Source organism: Syngnathus leptorhynchus, chromosome 16, assembly GCF_054491065.1.
Source record: "Syngnathus leptorhynchus isolate UIUO chromosome 16, UIUO_Slep, whole genome shotgun sequence".
In the NCBI taxonomy this organism is placed as follows: Eukaryota; Metazoa; Chordata; class Actinopteri; order Syngnathiformes; family Syngnathidae; genus Syngnathus; species Syngnathus leptorhynchus.
Window position 1 is genome coordinate 4,061,032 of NC_141210.1, and position 10,734 is coordinate 4,071,765.

At 43.2% G+C, this 10,734-nt stretch overlaps 2 protein-coding genes across 5 annotated transcripts; both read left to right on the forward strand.

Moving 5' to 3' along the window:
- Positions 1 to 899: 899 nt before the first annotated feature.
- LOC147044213 (uncharacterized) lies at positions 900 to 2,435 on the forward strand. Its single transcript, XM_085934790.1, has 3 exons — positions 900 to 1,280; positions 1,340 to 1,445; positions 1,895 to 2,435. Exons 2-3 carry the CDS (start codon positions 1,345 to 1,347, stop codon positions 2,322 to 2,324), a joined length of 531 nt encoding a protein of 176 aa, XP_085790916.1. The 5' UTR covers positions 900 to 1,280; positions 1,340 to 1,344; the 3' UTR covers positions 2,325 to 2,435.
- Positions 2,436 to 2,753: 318 nt separating this feature from the next.
- apnl (actinoporin-like protein) lies at positions 2,754 to 5,234 on the forward strand. Of its 4 annotated transcripts, none has more exons than XM_085934789.1 (3): positions 2,754 to 2,772; positions 3,908 to 4,018; positions 4,707 to 5,234. In XM_085934789.1, the coding sequence occupies exons 2-3, from the start codon at positions 3,915 to 3,917 to the stop codon at positions 5,146 to 5,148; spliced, it is 546 nt and encodes a 181-aa protein (XP_085790915.1). In that variant the 5' UTR covers positions 2,754 to 2,772; positions 3,908 to 3,914; the 3' UTR covers positions 5,149 to 5,234. The 4 variants fall into 4 exon arrangements, with proteins under 4 accessions (XP_085790915.1, XP_085790912.1, XP_085790913.1 ...); XM_085934786.1 differs by lacking the exon at positions 2,754 to 2,772 and adding an exon at positions 3,339 to 3,489; XM_085934787.1 differs by lacking the exon at positions 2,754 to 2,772 and adding an exon at positions 3,516 to 3,639.
- The last annotated feature ends 5,500 nt before the right edge of the window (positions 5,235 to 10,734 follow it).

A 10,734-nucleotide genomic window follows, 5' to 3' on the forward strand; every position in this document is an offset into this window, starting at 1 on the left:
CAAGTGGCCTCACAAATTTGTCGTAACCACAAATAAAATCTGTAAAATTCAGAATTTAATTAAAAAATAGGTCAATGTAAAATGATACATTTAGGATGGTGATAGTATTGTATTTCTACTTGTAAACTGTCTTTATTTCCCCGTTTTTGCATTTTTACATCCTCAAATGAGGTCAAATTTCTATTTGGGACTTTTGACAATTTATAGCCGTTTGTCGAGACTACTTAGTGAGCCACTTTTCTTAGGTTTGGATGAAAAAGAAAGGCGAGTTATTAGTTATTTTCCTTATAGCCTAATATTTTATTTCCCGATCTGATTAACGAACATTGTGGCGAGATATAATGACGACCAGGCCAGGCGGCTCATGTTTAATGCAGCTTTTTGCCAAGGTAACTGGCTGAGCTTCACATGGAATGATTGACCGTATAAAGTCTATCTAGTGCAAATGTATCTTCTTTTTTTTCCAAAAATAGATGTTTTTTTTTTTGCAGTCGTTTGTGACCATCTGCTGACTTGAAGCATCGAAGATGAAGGCTTCCCTACAGCTGGCGCCGTGTTATATGCACGAGTTAAGCACATCTCAAAACGTCTGGGAAAGCAGGAAACAGATAATTGGCAAGTGGCTATCATCTCATATTCCAGTAGTAGTAGTGTGTGTGTGTGTGTGTGTGTGTGTGTGTGTGTGCGTGATTGTGTTGTTTTTGTGTTGTTTTGTGTTGTTCTTGAGGTCTCTCCAGGGTAAGCATGCAGCCAGCCACGAATATTCTATACGAGTGTTGACGTATGGAATAGGCATTCCCAAGCGCGCCCTCACTTGCAGCCACTGGCACGCTGTTGCGCAATAATGGGGGGGGATGAACAGACAGACTGTGGCTGTAAGTCACAACCTGGAGCGTTCCACAGAGACGTTTGAGACTTGAGCGTGTTAATTGTATTCAAATAATCAAATTTCAAAACAAGAACAGAAGAACACATTGGGAAAGTAGTTTAGATTTTATTTAACCTGTGTATATTACATTTTCTACATATGTGACATTTCCTACATATTTGTATCGTGTCGAGCTGTCAGGTTAGTTAGGGTGTAGCCGAAATGTATGTTTTGTTTGTTCTTCCGCTTAGTACAGTGAACACGCCCGCACTTGTGTCGGTCGTCTACTAAGAGCGACCTCGCCTGTTCCTCCTCCTCTTCCCCCTCCTCCTCTTCGTCCTTCTCGCACTGGTCGGGAGAAAACACAGACGCTGCTACCTCACACAAGCCGGTTGATTCACCCCCAAAAAAGGTAAGGAGGACTTTACTTCTTTTGGCGTGAAGATGCTCATGTGCAATTTGTTGTTGCAGCCACCATGAATACGGCAGAGGCCCTTTCAGCGACCCTCACCACCAACACCAACTGCTCATTCGAAATCACCAATGTGAGCTCCATCTACTGCCTCATTAATCCGAAGTGAGTTGTTACAAACCACACGGCCTGCTTAACCATCTGGTGCGGGGAGGGTTCTAACTGGTTTTGTCCAAGAGACCACCATTATAACCAAGAAGCAACTCAGGGACCACTGCTTTGGCAGAATATTAATTTTGCGCACAAATACAGGCCATTTATTTGCATCTGTATATCTATTTTGGGTATCTTAGCTATATTTATTATAATTTGGATGGATAAATTATTCACAAAATTAGCTGGAAAATAAATCAAGTCTAAATAATAAATCATTTTTATTTTTAAAAATATTGCATTTTCAATTTGGCGGCCCACGTTCAATAAAGGGCCGTGGACCACTGGTTGACAATCCCTGGTCGAGTGCGTCCTGGGTAATGAGACATTTTGACCCTTGTAGGCCACCGTATTTGTGTTCATGTCAGAGCTTTGATTCTGCGGCGTTTTTTGTCCGGCAGGGTGTACATGTCGAGCGGCTTCTGCCAACACCCGCCGCAGCCGAGCATCCGCAGCGGGCAAACCGAGCTGTGCTCCTTCACCAAGGACGACCACACGGCCACCGGCGCCGTGGGCCTGCTGACCTATGACCTCTTCCACATGCAGAACCGTGCATGCTCGCTGCGTATGGCCGTCATGTTCTCGGTGCCCTACGACCACAACTTGTATAAAAACCGGCTGGCGGTGGGCATCTTCCAGGCGTCGCGCACCTGCGACAAGAAGCTCTACGAGCAAATGTACGACGGCAAGGATATGAACGGCTTCAGCCGGGCGGACGCCACCGGCTCTGGGCTTGTGTATGGCACCCAGCAGGTGGATGTGAGGGCCACCATGTCCACTGTGGGCAAGGCTATTGTGAAAGTGGAATTTTATGATCAGTTGAATCGCTAGAGTCTTGCACGTCCCTTGGATCTGCTGTATAAAAAAATAAAAAAAATACAAAAATGTGTGCAAGCTATTTTGCCTTCAAGGTTATTGGATTGATATAATAAAGTACTCAAATGTGAACGTTTGGTTGTTATGAGTCATTATTTCACTTAAGTGGCAGCTAAAGGTGAATCTGTGTGGATGTTTTGTGTTTTCAATCACAGGCATGATCAGTTGGTGCAATAAAGGGCGAGTTAGGATGTCAAGAGTTCAACGACCCGGCGTGGGTAAGTTTTGATTGCATGTTGTCCCCATGTTGCCTTTTATTTCTATCGTGGTTTTTTTTTCTTTCTTTTGATTGTTGGAGGAATCAAATACTGTTTAAATTAAGTATTGAATTAACCAACAAGTTGCATTCTCTTGCCAGGATTTGCACCTGGAATCTCCCACCCAAAGCATTACACCATAAGAGGTATGTTTTTTGTTGGCTTATTTTATTTATTTATTTATTTATTTATTTATTTATTTATTTTAGTTTCAACAGCTACTCTACCAAGTGCACTAAAGCCATGACAAAACTAAGTGAACTAATGGCAAGTTTGACACGCTGGTTCGAAACCCTAACTTTAGTTAAAATCGTAATTTAAAACCCTAACCCTCATTTGAAACCCCAATCCTACTTTAATATCCAAATTTAAAACGCAAACCCTAGTTTTACACCTGAGTTCGAAACTCCAACCCTGATTTTAAAAACTAATTTTACTTTAAAACCCAAATTTGAAACCCAAAAGTTGACTATATTAGATTACCTGTTACGTGGCCCCGCCAATTGTGGCAAAAATTCCAGAGCATGACTAAAAGCACTCCGGACATACGTTGCAACTTGCCTCTTATTGATAGTGTTGCTCGACGACCACACAAAGCGTTAACGGGGTAAACCTTGAGGATTGAAAATTGGATAGATTCCAAAATACACACTGCAGACATGGGTGCGGCTCAGGTGCAAAAATATTTGCTGTCATTGCACCGCAAACGGGAGGATAGGGATGACTGAAACTTTTTCAAGGGCGGACACGTCTGGACTGAAAAGGGTGTTGTCCTACCTTGAAAAAAAAAAAAGAAAAACTCCTCCTCCTAGGCTTGACTTCTTTTTTTCCCCCCACTTTGGAATTTGAAAGCACCTAAGCAGGTAAGAGCCTCTTACTTCGAAATATTTTACCTTACTGGCCTTTGTTGATGAAAAGTTAAAAGGAGAAGGCCCGCTGAGACGACTGCGTGATTTTGTATAGCCGACTTTCTTTCACTCGATAGACTTGGTCGGGGAGCCGTAATTGAAAAGGTACGCTGGCTAATTAGGCCGTCGACAGTCAGAACGAAGCGGTTCTCCTGGCTGCGCTTCGCACATCTCATTATTCGGCCCAAATCCATCATTTATAAGCGCAGCGGCTCTACCGGTGCCTCGGAAGGTCAGCCGAATGCCAGCAAAGCGGCATCGGCAGAGTATAGGTCAGGACCAAGTTTTAGGAGGAATCGTCCTGACGAGTGAGGTGAAGGAGAGAGGCGAGCGCTAATTCCTCCATCTCCATTTTCTGCTCTTTTTACGCCAGAGCCGACATGACGGAATCCGCAGAAGCTGTGGCCGCCGAAGTGAGCAGCAGGAGGAGCGTGACCATTGAGATCATCAATTTGACCAACAACTACTGCCTCATTAACCCCAAGTAAGCACCGAAAAATAATCTTGGTAGATCTGATTCCAAATATTAGACACTGCCAGAGCGGGGTCAGGTTTGTAAAGCCAATTAGAACGTTTAAGGAACTTTACAAATTTATTTTAATGGTATATGGATATGGTGGTACCTTGAGATGCAAGTCAGACTTATTCCTTGTCCACCCTCATAACAGTCTCATCTCAAGTCATTGTTCCCCATTTAAATAAATGGGAATGCCATTAATCCGTTCCAGAAAACAAATGTTTGTAATGTCTTTGTAATCAAATGTAAAGAATGTAACGGCCACATACTTTGCTTCAATTCAATGGACAAAGCAAAAATCAGCTCATGCAGTCACTCATATTTCAAGGCCCTAATCTCAAAAAAGTGACTCAACAGCGCCCCTGCTGGTTATAGTCAAATATTTAAAAAAAATCTCACAAGCAGCTGAATTCTAAACCTTCAATCACTCAATCGGAACGTTCTTGTCGTGACCCTGTTAATCCATAAGGAGACCAATCCTAACATTACACGCCAAAACAGTCCAACCAATTGCGATCTTGTGGGTGGTAAAATGGATAAACCCTTGGCCCACTGATAACATGGAGACCATCGAGCATATCCTCAGAACACCCTAGAATGGTTAGCTGACAAGCTATGATGATGAATTACTCAATTCACGGACGGCCCACAACAGGGTCTACCTGGAGAACGGCGAGGTGTACAACCCGCCTCAGCCCACGGTGCGACCCCTGAAGCCTGAAGTGTGCACCTTCACCAAGTCCAGCAGCAAAGCCACAGGCAGCGTGGGCGTCCTCACCTACGACCTCTTTGAGAGGACTCAGAAGGATTTCATCGAGACGGTGGCCATCATGTTCTCCGTGCCGTGGGACTACAACCTGTACAAGAACTGGTTCGCCGTGGGCATCTACAAGAAGGGCCGCGAATGCAACAAGGACCTGTTCAAGGAGATGTACAACGAGAAGAAGCAACAAGAGCACGGCTTTACGCGTGAAGCGGCCACGGGCACGGGGATCACCTACGTGGGCAATTACCTGGATGTCAAAGCCAGCATGGGCCCGCTAGGCAAAGCCATCATGAAGGTGGAAGTGTGGGATAAGCTCTTTACGTCCATGTAGGCAGCCGCCGTCTTCGTCGATCAACCGACGTATTTCGTATCTGTACGGCGGCCTCCTTCCCTTCAATAAATCTGCTTAAGATCAGAGTTGAGTGTGTTTATACATCCGGGCGGCAATCCTGCCTTCCTTTTCAAATGCGACACTTTGTTCAATAGCGCTACGGTTAAACAATGACATCTTTAGAAATGGAAATGAAAGAACGACTCACCAGCGAGACGAAGGCAGATTGCTGAAGAACAGCTTGCGTGAGTATTTACCTTGACATTGTACCCCGTGTGAGCAAAATAGGCTTTTTTTTTTTTTTTCTTGGTCAAAGCTGTTTGTCTGTTGATTGACTGGATGTGGAAAACCCGCCTGAAAATCTGATTAAAATTCATGAATACAAAATGGCCTTTTTGATGGCAGCAAACATGGGTGTTTTGCGGCATAGTCAACAAGAAGACTTTGAAGTCAGCTTGTTCTTCCACACACACACAGTGCAAGAGCCAACATATTTTCATACCTGCACACTACATGCAAACCAAAATATTATTTTGAAAGAAAGTATACAATAAATTAAGCACTAAAGCTAAGAATAGCTAAGAATGGTCGAAGAAGCAGATTTAGATCCATTTTAGCATTCCTTAGGGGTTGACGTCCACATGACGTCACAAGGAGCCTAAATGGCTCATGCTTGGGCGCAATTCCCGGCAGCGTCCAATGGGGGGGATTTTTTTTTTTTTTACACCAACCCACAATATTCCAATCTTTTCTTATGTTTCTCCTTCATCCTCACCAAAAGAAACCCTTCATAAATACTTGAACTTTAGCGCGTGAAGCATCTGAGTGTGGGCAGCCGACACATGCACTCACGCAGATGGAAAGTTACATTTAATATTGTGCGCACTCTGAGTTAATATTCATCGCCTACGTATTGTATAAGAGAACAGTGTGAGATTATGACGGTCATTTATTTGCTTATTACTTAAAACGCTCAGCGTTGGTGATATTCCAATAGTACAGTGTCTATAGTGGCTCTTTTGTTATGCTATACAATCCCACAGGTATGGGGGGAAAAAAACTCGTGATATTAGAGGTGGAGGCATTCGGGATTTTAACACGCTCGCATGGTTTTTTTCTGATATAATTGTCAGTTGATCCAAGCAAATAAGCACGTAAGCCTCAGGCGAAAGCTGCTGCCAGGCAAATAAGAGGAAACTATTGTTGGGAAAGGTTGCCACCTGCTATAATATTGCTGTTTGCTCCCTGTTTGTTTTTCTTTTTGTTTCTTTCTTTTTAAAGTACAGTGCGTGAAAAAGAGATTGTTTAGTGTCACGGTACTGGGCTCCAAGTAAATTGGCCCAGGTTGTGAATGAATGATGCATGCACAGCTATTGGGGAGCACTGAGCATCGAAAAGCTCTCAAAGACTGCCATCTAGAGGTCGTACTGTATAGCTACTGTGCAACTATTGAAGCAAAACTTTGAAATTTGACATTCAAATATCCGTCCATCCATGCATCCTGAACCGATTGCCAGCCAATCGCAGGGCACACAGAGACGAACATACCTAGTTATATGAATATTTATTATGGTTTTAGAGGAAACATGGTTGTGAGGTTTAATTTAGAATTGTTATTTTTTGTCAATCTTTTCAGTTTTCAAACTATTTTGTCATTCATTGGCATTTTTATGTCCATACATGTAGAAAAATGTATAATAATTTGAAACAGGACATCTGTTTTTTTTAAAGATGTATTTCATATTATTATTTTTAGGAGTGTTATTCATTTCAAGCATTGTTTTTATTGTTTTCTATCCAAAGTTTGCGGGATTATGAACGCTGCCAGACCTTTTGCCCTCTCCTGCAAACTCTGAACATCTCCTGAGAGGCTCCATGAGCCAAGAGCTCGCCGTCCCACACAAGTGGAGCAGCTGCGCTCGTGTTGCCTCGTGAGTGAACGATTCGTTCAAAAGAACAGATCTTTCCAGTAAACGAGAGTAAACGAATCACTTCCTCAAGTTCTTTTTTTCTCTTCACAGGCCTCCATCAGTAGGTGTCGGTAATGCCCATTGACGCCACCTCGCCGTAAAACATAACGAAGAAGAAGATAACTTAACTTCCCGTTCACGTACGAGTCAGTAAATTGCATTTCCCGCTCACCAACTGAACGGATTTGTGAGTGAACGAGTCAGTGATTTCATCGTGAGAACGGATCAGTGAGAGAACGAGTCCTGATTTTCCCGTTTGCTAACGAGTCCTGTGCATCAACTGATCAGTCAGTGAACGTGTTGCGGCTCCTTGCGTGAACAATTCAGTGAATGAACGTGAGCCAGAATGTACATAAAAGATTTGCCAAGGAAAGAAAGATTGCATGAAAGGATGCGCTGTTATGCAACAACGGGGAGATTATGCTTCTCTTTGGGCGATCTTTATTTACAGTCGTTTTTAAATAACGTGTATGCATATACACGCCTAAATATTGTTATCCAATATATCTACTGCAATTACACATTAGATTGCTGGTTTGAAATGTACTTTTATTATTTTTATTATTATTAATATTATTTTAATAAACATTTATGTTAAAACTTGTCTGGTGTTTTATTCCTTGTTTTTATTTTTTTGGACATGCAAACAAAAATCTGACATTTGGTTCACTGTTTTATATGACAATATGTATTTATGTTTTACGTTGTGTAATGTGTTGGTGTCCCCCAAAATAAAGAGCAAGCAGTCAATTACACATTCTTGACACGTACAAAAAAATTCATAAAGTTATTAGGTACACCTAAAAATGGTGGTGTACCTAATGGAGGGTCCGAGTGACGTCACAAGTCAAACAGCCAATCAGAAAGTGGGGGTGAGGGCGGGTGTGGCACTTCGGCCATAATTTTTCCCTAATGAAGTGGCCTGTTATTAGGTACACCTAAAATGGCGGTGTACCTAATGGAGTGTCCGTGTGACGTCACAGATCAAACAGCCAATCAGAAAGTGGGGGGTTGTTTGGGTGTGGCACTTTTCACTTTCAGATAAGCCTTGGCCATGATTTTTCCCTAATGAAGTGGCCTGTTATTAGGTACACCGAAAACGGCGGTGTACCTAATGGAGTGTCCGTGTGACGTCACAGATCAACCAGCCAATCAGAAAGTGGGGGTGAGGGCGGGTGTGGCACTTTTCACTTTCAGTTAAACTTTTTCCCTAATTACCTGTAATTAGATACACCTGTGTCCAAGTGACGTCACAGATCAACCAGCCAATCAGAAAGTGGGGGGTTGTTCGGGTGTGGCACTTTTCACTTTCCGTTAAGCTTTGGCCATGATTTTTCCCTAATGAAGTGGCCTGTTATTAGGTACACCTGAAAATGGCGGCGTACCTAATGGTGTGTCCGTGTGACGTCACAGGTCAATCAGCCAATCAGAAAGTGGGGGTGAGGGCGGGTGTGGCACTTTGGCCATAATTTTTTTCCTAATAAAGTGGCCTGTTATTAGGTACATCTGAAAATAGTGGTGTACCTAATGGAGTGTCCGTGTGACGTCACAGGTTGAACAGCCAATCAGAAAGTGGGGGTGAGGGCGGGTGTGGCACTTTTCACTTTCAGTTAAACTTTTTCCCTAATTACCTGTAATTACATACACCTGTGTCCAAGTGACGTCACAGATCAACCAGCCAATCAGAAAGTGGGGGGTTGTTCGGGTGTGGCACTTTTCACTTTCCGTTAAGCTTTGGCCATGATTTTTCCCTAATAAAGTGGCCTGTTATTAGGTACACCTGAAAATGGCGGCGTACCTAATGGTGTGTCCGTGTGACGTCACAGGTCAATCAGCCAATCAGAAAGTGGGGGTGAGGGCGGGTGTGGCACTTTGGCCATAATTTTTTCCTAATAAAGTGGCCTGTTATTAGGTACATCTGAAAATAGTGGTGTACCTAATGGAGTGTCCGTGTGACGTCACAGGTTGAACAGCCAATCAGGAAGTGGGGGTGAGGGCGGGTGTGGCACGTTTCACTTTCAGTTAAACTTTTTCCCTAATTACCTGTAATTAGATACACCTGTGTCCAAGTGACGTCACAGATCAACCAGCCAATCAGAAAGTGGGGGGTTGTTCGGGTGTGGCACTTTTCACTTTCCGTTAAGCTTTGGCCATGATTTTTCCCTAATGAATTGGCCTGTTATTAGGTACACCTGAAAATGGCGGCGTACCTAATGGTGTGTCCGTGTGACGTCACAGGTCAATCAGCCAATCAGAAAGTGGGGGTGAGGGCGGGTGTGGCACTTTGGCCATAATTTTTTCCTAATAAAGTGGCCTGTTATTAGGTACATCTGAAAATAGTGGTGTACCTAATGGAGTGTCCGTGTGACGTCACAGGTTGAACAGCCAATCAGGAAGTGGGGGTGAGGGCGGGTGTGGCACTTTTCACTTTCAGTTAAACTTTTTCCCTAATTACCTGTAATTAGATACACCTGTGTCCAAGTGACGTCACAGATCAACCAGCCAATCAGAAAGTGGGGGGTTGTTTGGGTGTGGCACTTTTCACTTTCACTTAAGCTTTGGCCATGATTTTTCCCTAATAAAGTGGCCTGTTATTAGGTACACCTCAAAATGGCGGTGTACCTAATGGAGTGTCCGTGTGACGTCACAGATCAACCAGCCAATCAGAAAGTGGGGGGTTGTTTGGGTGTGGCACTTTTCACTTTCATTTAAATTTTGACCATGATTTTTCCCTAATGAAGTGGCCTGTGATTAGGTACACCTGAAAATGGCGGTGTACCCAATGGAGTGTCCGTGTGACGTCACAGATCAACCAGCCAATCAGAAAGTGGAGTGAAGGTTAGACGTAATTTCCCGTTCACCATTGTGTGTGTGTGTGGTGGGGGGGGGACGATTCGTTGAACGAGTCGTTTGAACGAATCTTTTGAAAGAACTGATTCTAAAGATTCAGTTCACTTAAAAGAACTGTAACGCACATCACTAAGCTGCGCTTTTTCAATATTGTGTAAAACTTAATAATAACAACTTTTGAGTTCATCCAAAATACACGGGAGGGGCAAACGTGATGGGACACATTAACAACTAACAAATACTCGGTCATACCTTTCAATATAGTTGGTGTTTGAGACCAGTCATGGTTTGTTTAATTGCACCTGTTATGCCTTTATTCACCACAAGACGGCAGTGTCTGCTCACTTCACCATAAAACAAAGTGACAGCATGGCTGTACGTATTGTTGAAACAAAATGTAATGGGAGGCCGGCAACGATAATGGAGACTTGCACCCTGGTGACGTCAGAAAGCAGCAACAGACCTGGGTGGGGTTTTCTTTTGGAACGGGGTGGAGACGAGGATGACCCCACACATCCAGAGAGGAAGGAGGTCACCTCACACACTTTCTATCACACAAACACACACACAATATGGACAAACTGGGCCCTCCCTGCAGTGTTTTGCCAATTGGGGGTGTAATCAGGACTGTCAGCAATGTTTTTATAGCCACTTACTCTCTTTTATGCATTTTTCAATATTTTGGTATTTTAAATGCAAGTGAAATATTATTTCAGTAGTGTAGCAGATGGAAACAACAACTCTAGCGATAGATTTTTCTTCATGG

Coding starts and splice junctions, on each gene's coding strand:
- apnl (XM_085934789.1), top strand. CDS start 3,915: ATGACGGAATCCGCAGAAGCTGTGGCCGCCGAAGTGAGCAGCAGGAGG. Junction 4,019..4,706: donor TACTGCCTCATTAACCCCAA/GTAAGCACCGAA, acceptor GGCCCACAACAG/GGTCTACCTGGAGAACGGCG.
- LOC147044213 (XM_085934790.1), top strand. CDS start 1,345: ATGAATACGGCAGAGGCCCTTTCAGCGACCCTCACCACCAACACCAAC. Junction 1,446..1,894: donor TACTGCCTCATTAATCCGAA/GTGAGTTGTTAC, acceptor TTTGTCCGGCAG/GGTGTACATGTCGAGCGGCT.